At 45.9% G+C, this 19488-nt stretch overlaps 1 protein-coding gene across 1 annotated transcript in view; it reads left to right on the forward strand.

Moving 5' to 3' along the window:
* Window positions 1-10388, forward strand: part of LOC123748415 (homeobox protein SIX3) — a 100434-nt gene extending 90046 nt beyond the window's left edge. Inside the window, exon 2 of the mRNA XM_069333885.1 lies at window positions 7450-10388. Within this exon, the coding sequence (XP_069189986.1) occupies window positions 7450-8092 (643 nt within the window). The 3' untranslated portion in view covers window positions 8093-10388. The remainder of the gene's footprint in view (window positions 1-7449) is intronic.
* Window positions 10389-19488: the final 9100 nt, after the last annotated feature.

Raw genomic sequence — 19488 nt, forward strand, 5'->3', positions numbered from 1 at the left:
GTACAACAATACATTCCTCTTGTTACCCTTTGCATCACACTCACAATTGGCTTAACCAATATTCTCAACTTCCTCCCTCGTCATGCTCTCTCTCTCTCTCTCTCTCTCTCTCTCTCTCTCTCTCTCTCTCTCTCTCTCTCTCCCTGCCTCCCATCATGATGGCATGGTGGTACCCAGGGTGGTGGTGGTGGTGGTGCTGCCAAAGTCCCACAGTGGCAGTGTGTGATGAGGGGCTCCGCCGCTGCCTCTCGCCCCCGCTGGAATTAAACCAAAGACACTGACAATAGACTGTGTTGTGACGCGCCGGGTGGCAAGCATCGCCAGGGTTGCCCTCCACTATGTCCCATAACTCCGGTTTTGTTTTGCTGGTAAATATGTAAAAAAGGAGACTGCTGAGAGAGAGAAAGAGAGAAAGAGAGAGAGAGAGAGAGAGAGAGAGAGAGAGAGAGAGAGAGAGAGAGAGAGAGAGAGAGAGAGAGAGAGAGAGAGAGAGAGAGAGAGAGAGAGAGAGAGAGATTCCTGCAGGATTGAACTTTACCTCTTGAACCCCCACCTTTCTAATCGACATCTGTCTATTCTACTGACTCATGATCTATTTTTCTCTATCATATCTACTACATACTGTATATATTTACCTCGCAAACATCTCGATCCTGCAGGAACAAATAGTAAACACACACACACACACACACACACACACACACACACACACACACACACACACACACACACACACACACACACACGAACCAGCTAGATTTGACCTGGTATTCACTTTTAACGATTCAGACATATGGGAAATCAATTTGGAAGCCCCCTTGGGAATGAGTGATCACAGTGTATTGATGTGTGAGTATCTGGTGGAAGTTGGGAGACCTTACTCAAGGAAGGGACCAGAAAACAAAAGGCTGGCATACCGAGAGGAAAATTACGAGACATGAACATTCCAAATAGAAATATTATGGGTAACAGAGCTCAAGAGAAAGACTGCACAAGTCACGACGGACTTCATCATCCAGAAGTGTAAGGAGGCAGCAGACAAGTTTGTCCCAGTCCAAAAAGGCAAAAAAATGCAAAGGAGGAACCCATGGTTTAACCGGGAATGTAAGGTGGCAAAGCTACTTAGTACAAGGGTGTGGAGGAACTACTGGAATGGTAGAACACCAGAGAGCAGAAGAGACCACAGGACCAGGAATGAGTACTTCAGTGTGTGAGATAAGAAGCAGAGACAGTACGAAAATGACAAAGCAAAGCAAAAACCCAACCCAAACTGCTTCATAGACACATCAGAAGGAAAACACTAGTGAAGGAACAGGGAATGAAATTAAGAATAGGGGCAGACAGTTTCACTGAGAATGACAAGGAACAAAGTGTGAGGAACCCAATAAGATATTCCAAGAGGTATTTACAGTCGTGCAAGAAGTTCCTAAACTAAGAGAGGTGGAGGTTTAACCAAGCACCTCTGAAGGAATTTGAAATTACCAGTGATGAGGTAAGGAAGCATTTGCTGGAACTGAACGTATAAAGGACGTTGGCCAGCATGGAATTTCAGCATAGATATTAATAGAGGGAGCAGAACCACTATGCGTGCCAATCTCCGTGGTTCTCCTGTTACAGGTACCAGTAACAGGTTACTGGTACCTGTTACAGGAGTAACAGTCTCCAGGTTACAGGAGACAACACAGTCTCCTGTAACCTGGTAAAGGTTACAGGAGAACTACCAAAAAGTTGCAAGATAGCTAATGTAGTCCCGATATACAACAAGAGAGATAGACATGAGGTACTGAACTACAGGTCAGTGTCCCTAACTTGCATACCATGCAAGGAGAGAAGAAACTTTGTAACGCACCACTAGCACGGGTTCGGGGATGGTAAATCTTGCCTCAAAGGTCTAACAGAATTCTATGACCAAGCGACAAAAATTAGAAAAAAGAGGGGTGGGTAAAGTGAATATTAGTCGATTACCAGAAAGCCTTCGACACATGACCCCATAAGAGACTGATACATACGTTGGAGAAGCAGGCGGTACCAGTAATTTTTCCACAGTCTGGATTGTTAACAAATGGAATGCACTGGGAAGTGATGTGGTGGAGACAGACTCCATACACAGTTTCAAATACAGATATGATAGAGCCCAATAAGCTCAGGAACCTGTACACCGGTTGATAGAAAGTTGAGAGGCGGGACCAATAGCTCTGTCCCCACAAGCACAATTAGATGAGTACACACACACACACACACACACACAGATCCCCAGGATGCAGCCTGCAACATTTGACTAACTCCCAGGTACCTATTTACTGCTTTGGCGAACAGTCATCAGGTGAAATTTTCCATTTGTTTCTGCCTCGACTAAGAATCGAACTGGGATCCATGGTCTGCGAATCCCGAATGCTGTCCGCTCGGCCGCGAGGACTCTATACTCGCCTATTTGCGCTTGAGAAGAGGAGAGGAGAGGAGGGGGAGGGGGGCGGGGGTTGTTGTTGAGTTTTGACCCTTTGATCTCGCCTCTCAAATGTCAATCAACTGGTGTTCAAGTTCCGAGCCTATTGGGCTCTACCCTGTGTAAGAGTGTGTGTGCGTGCGCGTGCGGGGGAGGAGGGAGGGGGAGGGGGAGAGGTGATGTAGGAGAAAGGAGACCCACAGTGGAGCTCACCCTCCGTGGGGTGCTTCCCCCTGGCGGCTCACTAATCTCCCGGTAATGATGCTGGGAATTTGTCGGTTAGGATTCTTGGAAACAGAGGAGGAATGCCTAAGTTTCCCCTTGCAGTCTGTCTGTCTTGGGGCTCCTGTTTCGCTCTTTTCCCTATAGTCTTTACACACCGTTTATCCACCATCTCATATTTCCTTTTACGGCACACTGTGTATCTCTCTCTCTCTCTCGGCTCCCCGGAATAGCGTTGAGGCCCTTTCTTTCTTCTTCAAATTTCCTGAATTTGGGTCTATACACTGATTTTATGAACTCTCTCTCTCTCTCTCTCTCTCTCTCTCTCTCTCTCTCTCTCTCTCTCTCTCTCTCTCTCTCATGTTTGCCTCAGGTGAGGCAAAATGATTACTTCTGGCTCTTGTGAACACGGTGAGAACGTTTTCTTCCCATAACTTATGTGTTACCCTAATGGCTCTTTCCCTAGAACACAACCCGCCAATCGGTTTACAACCCATTACTGCTGGGTCAACAGAGGCGAACAGGTGAGGTGCCCAGCTGACCTTCCCTGCCCAGGGCTCGAACCCTGCAGGAGTGGTGCTCATTGTAATGCTGTAGTTTGTATGAATACTAAGTAAAATAACCAGTGTAATGTTATTTAATAATAATAATAATGTTTACATCTCATTATTATTGTTCATCATTATTTGTTATTATTATTATTATTATTATTATTATTATTATTATTATTATTAATATTATTATTATTACTATTATTATTATTAATATTATTATTATTATTATTATTATTATTATTGTGCCTCTTTCTACGTGCAACTGAAAATCCTTTTTTTTTTCGTCCTCTTTGTTGTGGCTCCTTCTGCATCTCCTACACTATTGTTTCCTTCATATACTTCTGTATCTGCTCCACCTATATTTACTCCACCTCCATCTGCTCCACCTCCATCCCCGACCGTCCAAGTGGTTGGGCACCATTCCTCCCCCCCCCCCCCCGTCCCATCCCAAATCCTTATCCTGACCCCTTCCCAGTGCCATATAGTCGTAATTGCTTGGCGCTTTCCCCCTGATAGTTCCCTTCCCTTCTACCTCCATCTGCTCCTCTTCCACCTACTCCTCTTCTAGCTGCTTCTCTTCTTGCTACTTCTCTTCCATCTACTTATCTTTCATCTACTCCTCTTCCATCTACTTCTATTCCATCGACTCCTCTTCCATCAACTCCGCGTCTGACTAGCCTTTTCCTGTCCACGTAACTGCTATTGCTTCATCTCTCCTATTTTCTCTTCCTTCCACATTGTTTTAGTATTTTTACATTCTCTGTCCCTCCCTCTCCCTCTCCCTCTCTCTCTCTCCACTTCGTCATGCATTTACTATTCCTGACCAGTCCTCCTCCCCTTTAACCCTTCCTTCTCCCCCCCCTCATTTTTTATTCCCCTTTCTCTATCCCTTTCTCCCCTCGTCCTCCAATGCTACAGTTTCTATACCGCTTGACCCGACCCCTCGTTCACCCCGACCCCTCTTCCTCCCTCTCTACCATCAGCTTAACTGAGGTAACCCCTCTTCCACCCCCCCCCCCCCCCCCTTGTGACCGATCACTGGCTGGCACTGCGTCCAGATTTCATATCGTTTCGTCTGCTACGGAGGACCGTCACCGTCGAGTCTCTCCGGTCATATCTCTCATATTTGACCATAAAGTTGGTTTGGTTCATGGAACGTGTCTACGAATCCCTTTCGGGAGGAGACAACCATTGAAGATGACGACGGTTGCGGGTGTTTCAGGTGTGTGTGTGGGGAAGGGAAGGGACGTTCTTGCCTGATGTTCCACACGGCGGGTAACATTGATCCCGGGCGCCACTTGAGGACGGCAGCCATGTCGCTAAAGAACTCCAATATGTTCGCCTGTTTGGGCCCCCTCTTCCGCCGCTACGGGCACGGGTGTGTGTGTGTCCCATCTGGCCGCTGCTGCTGGTGGCACAGGTGTCCTGGAAGATGGTGGTGGTGGTGGTGGAGTGCCAGGCTCAGGGCCAGCAGGCTCCGAGGGCCTTAAAAACGGGCAATTTGCTGGTGGTGGTGCCAGATGGAAGCGCGGCGTGACAGTAACCAAAACATTATCCAATCCTCCTCCCCTTCACCCATTGTTGGCAAACAAAGTGAATTAGGGAACGCCGGCCGCTGCGTCCGTCTCTTTCTCATTGTTTTAGTGTTGTGTGTTTTGTGTGTGTGTGTGTGTGTGTGTGTGTGTGTGTGTGTGTGTGTGTGTGTGTGTGTGTGTGTGTGTGTGTGTGTGCGTGCGTGTGTGTGTGTGTGCGCGTGCGTGAGTGCGTGCGTGCGTGCGTGCGTGTACTCACCTATTTGAGCCTGCAAGGTCGAACATTAGCTCTTTGACCGCGCTTTCAAGCCGCCAATTGTCTAATGCAATGGCTCCTGACCTATTTCCCTATTATTACTACTTTTCCGTTTCAGGTTTCCATCCGTGTCCTCTTGTTCTGTATGCGTGCTTGCGTGCGTGTGCGCGAGTCTGTGGCCTGGCTGTGCTATGCCTCACCCCGTTGTGAACGTGTTTATGGTCGGGCGCCTTTCTGGAGTGATTGAAACTAGTTTTGCGAGGGGAAATTTGATTTTTTTCAAGAGAGGGGGAGGGCATGGGGGTGTTGTGTGTGTGTTATTCCCGCGGGCTAACACCGCGAGAAAAACCACGAACCAAAGATTAATGGGTGATGGTCTCTTCCATTTTTTCTTCACTGTAGTGTTTTTTGTGTGTCTTTTTAAGATTTTATATATCTCTTTAAAACTGTGTGGCTGATCATGAGAGCTGTAACTGATTAGAGCTGCCAAGCGATAATTAACAGAGTCAGTGATTACAGTCAACCTCCAATCAGTCCAGTGCTTGAGTTCATTAAGTGCCTTGCACCACTACCCGCCAGGATGGGCACGGAGCCCCTGATAAACTAATTAACCTGGTCTAACTAATCTCCGGAAGGCCTCATATTAGGTGTTGCTTGATTGCCCTTCCAGACATCGTGTGTCTGATCGAGATGAGCCAAGACTGATAATAATGAACATATTAAACAATTCTTCTTCTTTGTACAAAGATCCATCTAATGCAAAGCCGTTTCCATAGCAACACCTCATAATTTGTCATCAAATCATTCGTATAGTAAAGCCAGCAAAACTAATATTAAACCGGATTTATTTAACAGAATCCTAAACATTAGTTTGTCCTACAACAACATATAATCCATTATTGTATCTTCCTCTATAAACCCACAAGAATTATATTTAAAATACGTTTAGCAACTCTGTATACCCTTTGGCTAGGGGAAGACTGAGTATACTGTCAATCAATCAAATACCTTATTGAAAAATGGTAGTACATTAATAACTGGGAAGGTTTATTACACAAGTCAAAATAACAGCACAACACGAAGACATTGTCATCATCAGAATCATCCACTTAATCCATAACAACTTGTGCAAATCACTACAATACTGGCTGTCCTAAACCCACGGCCAGAGCTAACTTAACCAACCCTGAACAACGAGGCCCACAGGACACCTGCACTAACACCCAAACATTCTAATTAGAGACAAAAAGCAGAGATACCGAGCGTTCTGTAAAACCAGAGTATATACCATGTAACCTTTCGACTACGGACGCCCTAGAATCCGCTATCGAACCGGTCGTGTAGCAACACCGGGGGATTGAATCCATTATCATATCGTTCGTCTACCAACAGCATGGAATCCATTATCCTCTGTGTTCTGTGGCGGCACCTGACCTGTCCGCTAGAACGCACGAATTACTTAGGTAAATATTATCATCGACCGCTAAAACGCACGTTGTCAGTAGAGATGGGGGGGGGGGCTGGGATGGGGTTGTGGGGAGGGCAGGAAAGAGATGGGGGGCAGGGATGGGTGAAGGAAAGGAGGGGGTGTTGTCTGGGCGATAGATAGAAGGACGTCACTCTTATAACTCAGCCGAATTTTATATTCACTTTTCCAAGCAACAAGGTGGATTGAGGATCGGGCAGGCGGCAGGACCTCGCCTATTTGCTAAACATTCTCTGCTTATGACAGGTTATATTTGTGCTTTTGTGGCTCGGTGTTGGGTCAACACGGGGAATGCCGCGTTGGGTACGGCCAGGTCGTGTTCTAATATTTATGGTGTTATCTTCAGCAAGTGTAGGGCCTCCGGCGGCGTGGGGGAGGACGCCGCCGATCTCAGCCGGGAGAGCGAACTGGGTGAGCGGGGAGGCCAGGCTGGGGGGGACGAGGCGGGGCAGTCCTTCTCCTCCTCTGACCCAGCGTAGGGCTGGGCCGGAGGAGAAGAACAAGACAACAGGCACCAAGGGTCTAGGAAGGAAAGCAACAGACACCAAAGGAAAGGATAGGAAAAAAACACCTCCCCAGAAAATTCTTGTTGGCAGCCTTGCCACACTTTTGGCACCTTTGCGTCAATGTTGGCACACCTGCGTCAGTGTTGGCACCCCTGCCACAATATTGGCACCCCTGCCACAGTGTTGGCACCCCTGCCAATCATTCTATATTGCTTTACCTTTCACCTGCGGCTTAGTTATTTAAGTTGAGGTATCGATTCTCGCCCATTTTTACTATGGAATTATTTGATCTGTTATCAAAGGTTATAATTTTAATTGAATTGCTATTTCTTCACTGCAATGCTACCATTGATGTGCTACCATGATGATGATGGTATAATAAAGGTGAATGATGTTATGCAGTCAAACAATGAGTGGCATTTAGTAAGTCTCGTGTTCTCTCTCCCTCAGGATGCATCAGTTCGGGGCGACGGGGATCCCACCGTCTCGACGGGACACAGACACTCGTTCTCCCCTCGAGGACGACGACGAGGAAGACCTCATCAACCCCGGCTCTCCCAACACCTTCGAGGACGACATATCTGAGGACGACGTGTCCTTGGACGCTCGATCTCCACCCCCGAACTCTGGCCCTCACCAAGCGACGTCCCCCTCGGACATCCTCGCCACCTCAAGTAGTCTTCCTCTCGTCCTCGACTCCAAACCTCCAGGTTCTCCTCGGCCTCCGACGCTTACCTCACTCTCGAAGGACCCGGCAAAGGATCAAGAACGAGCATCACCTGACCTCAAAGACGACCCGGAAACCTCGAAGTCAAGCAACATGCCGACGTCGCTTCAGTCCTTGGCCCCGTCGCTTACCATCGCCTCACTCGTGTCCTCACACAAGAGACCTGCGTCGCCTTCAGACCATTACGTCACTCCAATCCGACCAATCCCCGAGCGACATGTCTTTGGTTATTCATCCATGCAGCCAATGACAAAGCGGCCTTTCACACTGTCTCCAATGGGACCAATCACTGATCGTCATTTCCTCTCCTCTGCAGGCGCCTTTCAGCCAATCAGGTTGCAGCCAAAGCAGAAGGAGGAGACGTAAGGCGCTGTTGGGTATGCGACTGGACTCTATGTGATATAGTGTAATTGGCCAAGAGGTTGTAGACTTTTGATTGTATACTCACCGAGGTTTTCATGTCGGGGTTTTCTCGCATCAGTCACTTAGTCATGGTAAGAGGACCAGGGAAGCGACACTCGTAAATAATTAAGGTTTTTATTCAAGAATCATATCATATAGTGTAACATAGTTCTCTATTATGTAAATAAATGTATTTCTGTACAAAGATATTCATTTAACTGTATGTTGTCTATTAGTCTGAGGTTAGGCTGCACATGCACAATTTACATACTAATAGCAAGTAGTGATTATAATTACTGTAAATATAGCAGACCAATAAGTGGGCTTGACAACATTTGGCATCAGGCCTCTTCTTACTCCACGTGTGAACTTTACTGACACATTAACAAAAGCTGTATGTTGCGTAGCAATTAATAAATGTACATAACAAAGACTCAGACGTCAACACAGTGCTATACGTGTCCGAAACCCATAAAAGCGACGTAGTATAGCATAGCTCAGCTATTTCATTCTCTACAGAAACTCATATTAATAAATCCTCAGATCGCAGGTGAGACCACACGAGGAAAGTGTTCTTGGTATATAGGGGTGACTTACTGACTACACGACGAGGGGGTCTTGGCTACACGACGAGGGGGTCTTGGCTACACGACGAGGGGGTCTTGGCTACACGGCGATGGGGTCTTGGCTACACGACGAGGGGGTCTTGGCTACACGACGAGGGGTCTTGACTACACGACGAGGGGGTCTTGGCTACACGACGAGGGGGTCTTCACTACACGACGAGGGGGGTCTTGGCTACACGACGAGGGGGTCTTCACTACACGACATTGTCTACTCCAGTAAGTGGAGAAGACAACTATCACAACACATGTCATTAATATCTACCAAACTAAAAAATTCAAAACCGGAAAATGATGAAAATAGTTAACTATACATTAACCACACCTAGAATTAATATATATACAAAAAGATAAGACAGAAGAAGAATAAGGAGAGAGAGAGAGAGAGAGAGAGAGAGAGAGAGAGAGAGAGAGAGAGAGAGAGAGAGAGAGAGAGAGAGAGAGAGAGAGAGAGAGAGAGAGAGACAGACAGACAGACAGACAGACAGACAGACAGACAGACAGACAGACAGAGAGAGAGAGAGAGAGAGAGAGAGAGAGAGAGAGAGAGAGAGAGAGAGAGAGAGACAGACAGACAGACAGACAGACAGACAGACAGACAGAGAGAGAGAGAGAGAGAGAGAGAGAGAGAGAGAGAGAGAGAGAGAGAGAGAGAGAGAGACAGACAGACAGACAGACAGACAGACAGACAGACAGACAGACAGAGACAGAGAGACTATAACCAAATAGTACAGACAGACAGACAGAGACACAGAGACTATAACTAAATAGTACAGACAGATGATAGGTAGATTAATGAGCGCCTTTATCCAGGTTTCAAATGAAGAAGAGGCAAAAAAGGTCTTAATAACCAGCTAGGCGTTGCCTCTTCTCTCTCAGCTTAGGAGCTGTCTGCTCAGGTCTCTGGCCACCACCACCCGCCACTGCTCCAGAGAACCTCTGCCTCCACACTCCCCACGCCGCGAACACCTCTCAAACACAACATTCTCTAAGACAACAAAATTCTTTCTACATGGAAATTTCTAGTCAAGCAACAGGTACCATCCATGTGTGTACCACACATGGGTGTACTACACATGGGTGTACTACACATGGGTGTACCACACATGGGTGTACCACACATGGGTGTACTACACTTTGGGTGTACTACACATGGGTGTACCACACATGGGTGTACTACACATGGGTGTACCACACATGGGTGTACTACACATGGGTGTACCACACATGGGTGTACCACACATGGGTGTACTACACATGGGTGTACTACACATGGGTGTACTACACATGGGTGTACCACACATGGGTGTACCACACATGGGTGTACTACACATGGGTGTACTACACATGGGTGTACTACACATGGGTGTACCACACATGGGTGTACCACACATGGGTGTACCACACATGGGTGTACCACACATGGGTGTACTACACATGGGTACACTACCCTACAGGGTACAACCCATACCTGTACACGCTATACGGAGGTCTAGGGGAGGCACCCCACCGGGGGCCCTCAGGTGAGTCGCCCAAGGGGCCCTCAGGTGAGTCGCCCCGGGGGCCCTCAGGTGAGTCACCCCGGGGCGCCCCTGCCAGCTGAGTTATTTGCATGGAGTGAAGTGCAGCTCGCACGAGCGTCCCACTGGCTGATGAGAACTAAGGTCATTATATTTCCCCAAGGTATATACAGTGACAGATATATATACATATATATATATATATATATATATATATATATATATATATATATATATATATATATATATATATATATATGGCAGTTATGGAGGCTGCTGGCTGTCTGGACTCCATGTCCAGTAAGGTCAGCTGGAGACTCTTAACGGTGGCACTGTGGCACTCAAGATCTCCAGCTAATGTATACCTCCCAGTCAAGATGGTGCCAGTGCCAAACTCTGGGACAATGCGTACCTTTGAAAACATCCCTTGGTGGTATATTTGCAATTATTTATTGGTATATATATATTGTATATATGAAACAGCAAAGACAAAAAATATTATGTAAGTGGTAGGTGGGGAAGAGGAGGGGAGGGGGGGGGTTGTGGGGTGTCACCTTCCCCCTCCCCCCCCCCCTACTCCCCCCTCAGGCGACCAGGAGGGAAATGAGTCTAGGACAATGACAGTGGTTGAGGCTCCCAAACTCCAGGTGAAGGCTGTTATTTGTCGCTCCCGGGTGATTTGGCACGCATTATCTCGTGATTGGCACTGGCACCGGTAACCTCTTGTAATTCCCACACACTCGTTATTACTATTTTTTCTACGCGTGCAAACGACGCTGACCTCCTCAGCTCTTTTTAACCTCTCCCCACACTCAAGACAAGCTAATGTTAGCCCAAACTATCGCATGACAAACTGCCTTAGGTGTCAATAAAAACTCACCTGTCTGAATAGTGTTTTGATCTCTACCTCTAATGTGTTACCCCAGCCACCAATCAGCTGACGACTCTACGTCTAATGTTACCCCAGCCACCAATCAGCTGACGACTCTACGTCTAATGTTACCCCAGCCACCAATCAGCTGACGACTCTACCTCTAATGTTACCCCAGCCACCAATCAGCTGACGACTCTACGTCTAATGTTATCCCCAGCCACCAATCAGCTGACGACTCTACGTCTAATGTTACCCCAGCCACCAATCAGCTGACGACTCTACCTCTAATGTTACCCCAACCACCAATCAGCTGACGACTCTACGTCTAATGTTACCCCAGCCACCAATCAGCTGACGACTCTACCTCTAATGTTACCCCAGCCACCAATCAGCTGACGACTCTACCCTTCATGGCCTCCAACTTCGATATTGTGTGGCGTGAAGTATGAAGAACGTGGTGAGTGAACGTGTAAGGGCAAACACTGGTGATGTAGATGCTTCTCGCTGCCTTGTCCCCCCCCCCCCTGCCACCACACAACACACCTACCACAATTATGTTAGCCCGACTACAACCCCAACGCCACCACCACCACCACAACGCCCCAACAACAACCACTCTCCCGCTCCATAGCATACCAACCACCACAACACCAATCCTAATATTATCCAACAAGTCTATACCTTGTTGTAACCTGACCTCCTCTGGGTTGGGAGGGGGGGGGGTGATGGGTGCCACTGCTGGTCCAGGAGCAGGGGGAAGGGAAGGGGGGGGGGTGAAGGGAAGGGAGGGAAGTGAAAGGAAGGGAAGGGGAGGAAGAGACGGTAAGTCACTTATATACACAAGTGACTTTAGTACATTTCTAAATAATTCGTCACTGGAACTCTATAATTACTACAATTTACTGGAAGTTACTGTTGGGACAGTAAAGTAAAGCAAGCTAAAAGGAGGATAACGGGAAAGTAAAGCATGCCAACAGGAAGACAACGGTAAAGTAAAGGACGCCAACAGGAAGACAACGAGAAAGTAAAGGTGCCAACAGAAAGACAACGGGAAAGAAAATCAACCGTGAAACCGTTTGAATTCAAATGTTTAACACAACATGCCATTACGGTTCCATCAATAACCAAACGCGTGCACGTAACGATGAAACGGGTCAAACCAACAGGCTTACACCAACTTAAATAACAACTACAAACGTTCAACGCACACAAGAAAAGCGTTCAACGACACACACACACACACACACACACACACACACACACACACACACACACACACACACACACACACACACACACACGTTAGGGCGTGTTAAAACATGTCCAAACGACTTGGACCACCGGAGATCGAACCCCGACCCTGCAAGAAGTGAGGCAGGCAGTCGCTTCACCGACCTAGTGGATAGATATACCACGGACATACAAACTGTCAGATATTGCCATAAACAGCAAAGCACTCAAAATCATTCAAGTAAAATCAATAAATCAGTTCTTGAAAGATCGCCGTTACCGTACACAAGCGGCCAAGGCCGGTCCTGAGCCCCTGGTGGTATGAGATGGAGGAGTAGGGGAAGAGGTTGATGGGGAAGAGTCAGGAGGAGAGGACCAGGGGAAGAGGGTCAGGGGGAAGGGAAGTGGTGAGGGAGCGAAGGTCAGGGAGGGAGAGAGGACCAGGGGAAGAGGGTCAGGGGGAAGGGAGGTGGTGAGGGAGCGAAGGTCAGGGAGGGAGGGAGGGAGAGAGAGAGAGAGAGAGAGAGAGAGAGAGAGAGAGAGAGAGAGAGAGAGAGAGAGAGAGAGAGAGAGAGAGGGAGGGAGGGAGGGAGAGAGAGAGAGAGAGAGAGAGAGAGAGAGAGAGAGAGAGAGAGAGAGAGAGAGAGAGAGAGAGAGAGAGAGAGAGAGAGAGAGAGAGGGGGGGAGGGGGGGGGAGTGGTTAAGGCAGGGGAAGAGAGGAAGCAGTTATTATCAGTAAGCACTAACAGAGCGTAGGAGGAAGTGTGTTTACCTGTGAAGGGGGCCAGGGTAGGGGGGAGATGGAGGGGTGGAGTGTAGAGGGGGTGCAGGAAGGGGGAGGGTGTGGTGGGGGGAGCCAACACTAAAACAAGCACTTGAGCAACGTTATAAAACCCGTCTTGTTTACTGCACTTTGCGTTATCTGTCTGCCTTACCTCTCTACTCTTCCTGTCCTCCGGCCCAACATCAACACAACCTCATTAATCAATTAGTCCTCAAGGTATTATTACATATTATAGGTATGTGCTCTTGGGTACCAACCACACGCACATACACGCCTCCGGTGTACCAACCACACGCACATACACGCCTCCGGTGTACCAACCACACGCACATACAGGCCTCCTGTGTACCAACCACACGCCACGCACACACAAGTCATGTACGAATATTCCCCGAAGATGTGAAGAAAAACCTAAATGGTTCGCCAATTTAATATGGATACACATATACTGTAAACGTATACGTATAGACATCCCGCAAAACATAAGCCACACCTCATGACCAAGCCAGGCACTTGGGACGCAGTATCAGAAGACATTATATATATATATATATATATATATATATATATATATATATATATATATATATATATATATATATATATATATATATATATAAATAATGTTGTCGTAGTACAATACACTGCTAAATAAAGCTGACCAACCTAGGCCTAACTACATACAAATCCTAACAATAGGCCCTATACGAAGCCTGAACGCAGGAGTAAAAATATTTGATTTACACCAAGTTTTATTACGTCAATTACCGTATGTCTAACTAGTCCAGGTAACTATCAACATTCCCACGTGTACTGGTCTGCCAAGTATTGTCCTTGTATCTCACCTTGTGCCTTGTTTACATCTGTAAACCCGGCAGTAGTGAAGCAAGCCACTTCCAGAGAACAAATAATTTGACTGGAGGGAAGGGAATTATCAGGGGGGGGGGCGGGGGGAGCGCCCAGTCATTACGACTATATAGCACTTGGAAGGGATCAGGATAAGGATTTGGTATGGGGCTTCAGGAATGGTGCCCTCAACCACTTGGACGGTCGGGGATTGAACGCCGACCTGCATGAAGCGAGACCGTCGCTGTAAATTTGACTGGAGCTGAAAGTAAGGGTTGTGAAGAGGTTCCGTGTAAATATTACCCAAGATATTTTAAATATCTTTATCACGAGATGCTATAAACATATTACAGATAATCCTACAATTATCTTATTTTAGCAGGAGACACGTCCTCAAAGGAAACATCACAACAAAGTTGTATCTTGAATGGAATCTATAACCTCTAGCTTCTTACAGTAGAAACCCCTGCATCCAGTTATCATTTGTACGGCCGATGCTTGACGAATTTGGTAAAGTTAAAATGTAACAATTAATAAAGCTCATTAAAAATGTTCTTAAGAACATAAGGCCAAAAAACCCTTGGAAGAATGCCACGTTCATGACAGTTAAATATTTATATATGGTCAAGCATCTATATAAGATGATCAAACATTTATATAAGATGCTGAAACAATTATATAAGATGGTCCAGCATCTATATAAGATGGTCCAGCATCTATATAAGATGGTCCAGCATCTATATAAGATGGTCGAGCATTTATACAAAATAGTCAAGCATCTATATAATAATAATAATAATAATAATAATAATAATAATAATAATAATAATAAAATAATAATAATAATAATAATAATAATAAAAATAATAATAATAATAATAATAATAATAATAATAAAAATAATAATAATAATAATAATAATAATAATAATAATAATAATAATGCACAATAAAATCACATTAACGCGACATATCAATCAGAAAATCAGTAGGAGCCATGAGTAGGATTCGAACCCGCTGACTTGGTACTCCTAAGCTACCGCCCTAGACCACCACACCACCACATGCACACAAGCAATGTGTTGCTCTTGTATCTGAGGGCATTATAACGATGCGGGCCCACTATAGTCTTATCTTGAGGTTATCTTGAGATGATTTCGGGGCTTTTTTTTGTGTCCCCGCGGCCCGGTCTTCGACCAGGCCTCCACCCCCAGGAAGCAGCCCGTGACAGCTGACTAACAACCAGGTACCTATTTTACTGCTAGGTAACAGGGGCATAGGGTGAAAGAAACTCTGCCCATTGTTTCTCGCCGGCGCCTGGGATCGAACCTAGGACTACAGGATCACAAGTCCAGCGTGCTGTCCGCTCGGCCGACCGGCTCCCTTGCATAATGTTACGGAACCTTAACAGCTTGATCAATGCTGATTCTGTGTTGTTTATTGTCATTTAAGTCAATTGTTATTGCTGTTTTATTAATCTAGAGCCCTAGTATCCTGTTTACATTCGTGTGTTGGTTGTCAAAATATAATGGGTTCTGGATTTTGTTTTGCAGTGTGTATTATTTGGAACTTTTGTTTGATGATACTTATTTTCCATTGCTTTTCAAAGTGTTTTTGTTATCATTTATATTGCCGCTCTGGTTTTGTTGGACAGTAACGTCTCTGATGTCCATGTTGGCCTACCTCTCTCTGCCCCTTCCCTACCTCCTCCCTTCCTTCCTATCTCCCCCTCCCCACCACTACACCCACCCCCACCACCCAACCAGTCTCTAGCCCCTCACACCTGCAATGGCTTTCCCGCCTTAAGCCGAAAATGTTGTGTGCAAATCCACCTCTTTTCTTATGGGGGAAGGGTGTAGGGGTACTTAAATGGTCTCTTACTCTCCAACCATAGATATAATGATACGGATTATTAAGATGTGATTAAAATACTTAAGACGTGGGCTCAAGAGATTATATTTTGAACCAGTTTGGTTTTATAAAGAAAACCATGATAAGTACACCACACTAGACTACACATTTGTTCATTTAACCATGATAAGTGATGTATTAGCATCCACATGTTATCATATGAAACTTTGAGCAATATAAACTTATGCATTAGAGCTAATTGTATCAATGTCAACAAGCAAGTAAAGCTCTTTCTTACAATCAAATTTGATTTGATAATGAGGGCTTCAAGGGGGGCCTGCGCCCCCTAGCACACGCAAACAACACAAACTAAAAGCAGTTATGATGATATGAACCGATGGGAGAAGCCCAGCACACAAATATAAAATGAAGGGGAGACAGATTAATACATCAGAAGAAACGACTTAGAGGCATCTACCAGATTGATTAACGTGATGTAGTCTTCAGGAATTTTGGATTAAAAGAGCCTTCCCCGTCCCCTATATGAGAGGCTACTGAGCATAAGCCCCGGCATGGAACCTCTACCTAGATTATTAGAAAACATTAAGGTTGGTTGCTGAGCCGAATGAGAGTTACGTGAAAAGATTGAAAGATCTCACCACACTGAAGGAGGGGGAGAGGGAAAATGATAACGACATATAATATTCTAAGGGAGATTGACAAAAGTTAATAATGAATCATGTTAAAAGCTAGGAAGAACAGAAATGAGTGACGGAGAAGAGTGGCAGAGATTTCAGAAAGAACTTCTTCAGCGTTAGAGTTGCAAATCAGTTGAATGAGTCAGACGACGAAGATAATCTTCGACTTGATAAAGGTCCAGGAGGGACCTAAACGTCATCGCTTCTCCATCTTCTGATGTGTGGTTTCGTCATCTCGAAGTCGTTACAGCTAACATAATACAAAATTGTAAATATAAATATGATAAAAACGAAGAATTCGAGTCCCTGCACTGAACAACACAATGTTAGGGAGACGGGGCTGGGAGATGATGCTTCAACTTGCAAGTACACGACAACACACACACACACACACACACACACACACACACACACACACACACACACACACACACACACACACACACCTATGTGGTGGAGGCTGGCTCCATGCACAATTTCAAGTGTAGATATGATAGAGCCCAATAGGCTCAGGAACCTGTACACCTGTTGATTGACGGTTGAGAGGCGGGACCAAAGAGCCAGAGCTCAACCCCCGCAAGCACAATTAGGTGAGTACAATTAGGTGAGTACACACACACACACACACACACACACACACACACACACACACACACACACACACACACATAAAACAGAAATAACATCTAGCAGCAGACACAAAGCAGAACGTATTTTTGAAAACACACATCAACTGAATTACATGAGCGGCATATGCGTTGCTGGTGAGCATTTGATTACCCCTCAGCAATTTTGATCCAGAGGCCTTCAAAGTAGGCCAACTACTGACGTGTGTGCGTGTATCCATGAAGATGAAATCCACGAAGATGTGAAATAAAAAACAAAAAAACTAGACGAACTACAAGCCTAAAAAAAGACGAAAAAAAAAAGATACACGGAAGACTAAACAATGAAGCAAAGGAATAGTAGATAAAGAACATCTGAGCAATCAAGCTTAATAAAGGTGTTAAAAAAAGGGTTGAAGTCAAACACACACACGAAGTCTGCCACTCCCCGCAAGAAGAAGGTGGAGGGAGATAATCCGGGCCACCTCATCCTATAATTGGAGGCGTGTAGAGCTGAGGCGACGGAGGGCGGGGCGGCGGGTAGTGATACTAGGCGGCTACCAAGGTCAATATGCGGATTAACCTCAGGTCACCACCATACTGGAGGCGGAGTGAGAGGTCTCCCAGAGAGGCAGGATGGCCACCACGAGAGAAAGAAGAAATATAAACAAATGAGAAGCAGGAGGAAAAGAAATAAACAGGGGAGAAGAGAAACAGGGTAACAAGAGAGAGAGAGAGAGAGAGAGAGAGAGAGAGAGAGAGAGAGAGAGAGAGAGAGAGAGATTCATCTCACCACATACCCAAGACCTGGGCGAGAGAGATGCAGGTGGAGGGACTTATGTGTGTGTGTGTATGTGTGTTTACTAGTTGTGTACTAGTTGTGTTTTTGCGGGGGTTGAGCTTTGCTCTTTCGGCCCGCCTCTCAACTGTCAATCAACTGTTTGCTAACTATTTTCTTTTTTTTTTCTTTTTTTTTCCACACCACACCACACATACACACACACACACACACACACACCCCAGGAAGCAGCCCGTGACAGCTGACTAACTCCCAGGTACCTATTTACTGCTAGGTAACAGGGGCATTCAGGGTGAAAGAAACTTTGCCCATTTGTTTCTGCCTCGTGCGGGAATCGAACCCGCGCCACAGAATTACGAATCCTGCGCGCTATCCACCAGGCTACGAGGCCCCTAGCGTGTGTGTGTGTGTGTGTGTGTGTGTGTGTGTGTGTGTGTGTGTGTGTGTGTGTGTGTGTGTGGGCAGCAGGGTGGTGGGGGTCAGCTTCCGGTGTGGGTCACAGCATCAGCGGTCATTATATTGGATTAAGAAGGTCGAAGATTAAAGGGGTTGGGCAGGCAAGAGAACTGGCTGGCTCTTGTCATGTTGTTACACATATGTCACTCAAAACTGGAAAGAAAGTTTCTCATTGATGTACACTAAGACTATATTAAACACACACACACACACACACACACACACACACACACACACACACACACACACACACACACACACACACACACACACACACACACACAACCCTGGTAACGCTATAAAAGACGATATGGAAGACATGATAGATGTATAAAATACTTAGGGGGAAGTGACAAAGTAAAAAAGAGGAAATGTTCACAATGGACACCAATAACATTAGTAACTAGAGAACATGAATGGATGTTTTAGACTCAGATGACTGACAGAGGCGTTAGAAGGTTCCCTATTAATAGGAAGAATAGAATAGGCAGGTTGTAGAAGCAAACTTCATGCATAATCTGAAAAGTACATATATGATAGGGAAATAGGCCAGGCTTCAGTACATTCGAGTTATTAGACAATTGGCGGATGGAAAAGCAGGTTCCAAGGGCTAACGCTTGATCTTGAATGCAAAAATAGGCGAGTACAAAATAGGTGAGTACACACATAGGTTATCATGGTCGAGTGGACAGCACACGGGAGTCCTACTCCACGAACCCGGGTTCGATTCCCGGTCGAGGCAGAAATCTTTCACCTGATGTCTCTGCAATAGGTACCTAGTAGTTAGATAGGTGTCACGGGCCACATCATATGTGTGTGTATGTGTATGTGTGTATGTGTATGTGTATGTGTGTATGTGTATGTGTATGTGTATGTGTGTGTGTGTGTGTGTGTGTGTGTGTGTGTGTGTGTGTGTGTGTGTGTGTGTGTGTACTCACCTAATTGTGTCTGCAGGATCGAGCATTGACTCTTGGATCCCGCCTTTCGAGCATCGGTTGTTTACAGCAATGACTATGGTCCTATTTCCCTATCATACCTAGTTTTAAAATTATGAATAGTATTTGCTTCCACAACC

This window comes from Procambarus clarkii, chromosome 30 (genome assembly GCF_040958095.1).
Source record: "Procambarus clarkii isolate CNS0578487 chromosome 30, FALCON_Pclarkii_2.0, whole genome shotgun sequence".
Taxonomy (NCBI): Eukaryota; Metazoa; Arthropoda; class Malacostraca; order Decapoda; family Cambaridae; genus Procambarus; species Procambarus clarkii.